Source organism: Neophocaena asiaeorientalis, unplaced genomic scaffold, assembly GCF_003031525.2.
Source record: "Neophocaena asiaeorientalis asiaeorientalis breed wild unplaced genomic scaffold, Neophocaena_asiaeorientalis_V1.1 scaffold1247, whole genome shotgun sequence".
Lineage (NCBI taxonomy): Eukaryota > Metazoa > Chordata > Mammalia > Artiodactyla > Phocoenidae > Neophocaena > Neophocaena asiaeorientalis.
The window spans coordinates 193735-196382 of record NW_020174329.1 but is presented as its reverse complement, the minus strand read 5'-3'; the positions used below and the strand labels follow the sequence as shown (position 1 = coordinate 196382).

The 2648-nt window shown below is 68.5% G+C and overlaps 1 protein-coding gene across 1 annotated transcript in view; it reads left to right on the top strand.

The window, feature by feature from the left end:
• The window catches only part of ESPN (espin), a 29373-nt gene that overhangs the window by 17155 nt on the left and 9570 nt on the right, over window positions 1-2648 (top strand). The window contains exon 8 of the mRNA XM_024756120.1: window positions 2562-2646. Coding sequence (XP_024611888.1) covers window positions 2562-2646 — 85 coding nt within the window. The remainder of the gene's footprint in view (window positions 1-2561; window positions 2647-2648) is intronic.

Here is a 2648-nt window from a genome sequence, read left to right as displayed (position 1 = left end):
TACAGGGCGGGCGGCGGGGGCGGGGGGAGGTGGTCCCTGGTCCAATGGCCTGTTCAGGAGTCAAAGCTTCCAGTCAGCCCCATGGCGACTCAGGGCTGAGCACTGGGGACAGAGAGATGAGGAAGACAAAGCCAGCACCCTTTGGGAACTTGGGGGGCAGGGCGGGGGGAAGGAACATATACCCAGATAGCCATGCCTCCCCGGGAGCTGGGTCCTCACCACCTCTTGCACAGAGTGGCAGGGAGCTCATGGAATCGGCAGAGCATATGTGCTAACTGCGTCTCCACAGGCGCACTCGTGCCCAGCTCCGGGCTCAGGTGGAGAAAGGGTCCCAAGGGAGTGTCTTCAGGTGGGAGATGCAGGCAGTGTGAAGGTGAGGGCTGGGAGGAGGGTGGAGGCCAGGGGAGGGGGCACCCGCAGGACTCAGCACCCTCTCAGCACTGGGGGCTGGACGCGGGGGTAACATGGAGGCTGGCTCCCCAGTTTGGGGCTTCAGCTCCCACGTGGGTAGACAAGCCAGTCCTGAGATGGGCGCCCTGGGGAGAAGCAGGCTTGTAAGAAGGGGCCGAATCCGGTGCGGGCACTTTGAGTGTGGGGTGCCCGGATGCAGGGCCTGTGGGTTCCTGGCCGAGGCTTTGGAGCAGGGGAGGGGGCAGAGGGCTGGTCTGCACAGCTCTGAGAGTCCTGGGCAAGGAAGCCCAGAGGAAGCCCTGGGGTTCTAGTCAAGAGGACAGAGGGAGGCTGGTCTGAGGCCACAGGGGAGGGCAGCCTGAGGCCCCAGGCGGCTGAGTGTGGGATAGAGCCCCCCTAGGGTCCTGTGGGAACCCTGACTTTGTAGTTCTCTCTCGAGCCCAAGGCAAGCTGCTCCAGGGCCAAGCTCAGTAAACAGTTCCCACAGGTGACCCACATCGCAGGGCCACCGGCTGGGGGAAGGGGAGGACACAGCTCCACTGCAAGTCTTCTTGCTACCTCAGACCAGGCTCTCAGTGGGTTCCTCTTTCATCTCCAGAAAGTGAAGGCGGCCCAGGAGAGGCCTGCAGGGGGCCTAGGGCCAGCGGACTTTGCAGGCCAGGCGTGTGGGCCCTGCCCCAAGCCACAGGACAGGCGGCCCCTCCCCTGAGCCAGAACACCAGGACTGCGAGGTGCCGTGCCTCTCCCGTTGTGTGCGTGCCCGGCGGCAGGCGCTGGGCCGCTCCACAAGGGCCCTTTGTGTGCCCCGCGCCCCCCCCCACCACTCCCCGGCTTTTTCCGGACCGCGGGCAGGAGCAGGGTCGCGGCGTCCGCGTCTCGGGGATGCAGGGGGCGCCGAGGGGGCAGGCTGGCCCAGAAAACAAATCCCGCGGTGTCGCGTTTCCTTGCAACGTGAGCCCGGCCGGGTGGGGCTTGGAGGGTCCGGGGCCACCGTGGGGACGCTCGGACTGGGGGTGGGGCAGGGGACAGCCCCTGCCAGGTGACTTGGCCTTTGGCCCTTGCGCCTCCTGTCTTTCTTCCCGGGCTGGGCTTAGTGGGGGGCAGATGCGACGGAGTGGGCTGCCCGCGCTGTCACCCGAGCCCGGCCTGCCGCCCCTGAAACCCGAGGCTTGGGCGCGGGTGTCGGTGTCCCTTACGCAGCCGGCGATGGTTTCCAGATGCGGGAGGGAAAGGGCGGGGGCGTGACCCGGAACCCGGGGGGCCAGACGTGGGGGGCTCCACTGCCCGTGGTGAGGCCCAAATTCTGTCTCTGGCGGATGGAGGGAGTGAGTGGGGGGATGAAGCCTGGGGTGCTCAGCCCAGAACGGAGGGAGAGAGGCGCAGGGGGGTGGGGCCACATCTGGCCTGTGGGGTAGGCGCGGCGCAGCAGCCAGGTGTTGGCGGAGCAGTGGGCGCCCCCGTGGCATTCCCGGCTGCTGGGGGTTTCGGCCCGGGATTGGCAGGCCCTGGGTGATGTCAGGCCGACAGAGCTCTCAGGCGCTCATAGGCGCGGGCGGGCGGGCTGGGCTGTAACCTGAGAGGAAGGATCAGGTAGCGCAGGTGTCGAGTCCATGCCGCCCCCGCTGCCAGGTGCACAGCGGGGGCCACCGGCACGGTCGCAGGTAGGAGCAGCCCCAGGCCGGGGCCGGGCGGCTGAGGGCCCTGGGCAAGCAGTGGACTTCCTCGGGGCGAAACTCCCGCAAAGGAGGGTTGCGCGAAGCCTTGGTTTCGCGTGGGACCGTCTGGTCGCCGGGAGTGGGGTACGGCTGAGGCCTTAGCGCTGCCTAAGCTGCGAGCTACCCCTTCTCCAGCTCCCCCTGGCGTTTGGGCTGGGCCACCCCGCCCCTCGGCCCGCCCCTTCTAGCCACAGTGGGGGCCCCTACGCCCCTTGGCCCGCGCCCAGAGCCCCTCCCTGTGGGGCCGACCGAGAGTGCCCTTTCACCGAGGCCCGCAGGACCCTCGCCCCATCCCCGCTCTGAGAACAGGAGGGTCTGGGACCGCGGCTCGCCACGAGCCCCCGGAAGGTTAAGAGTTGGGGAGGCGGGGAGAGGGATGTGGGAGGCGGAAGGGACAAGTGCCCGAAGCTCACTTCGCCCGCTGTCTTCCCGCAGCTGAGCTCCCGCGACGGCCGCAACGGGCTGCGGAGGCAGGACTCCAGCCGCAAGCCCCGCGCCTTCAGCAAGCAGCCCAGCACGGGG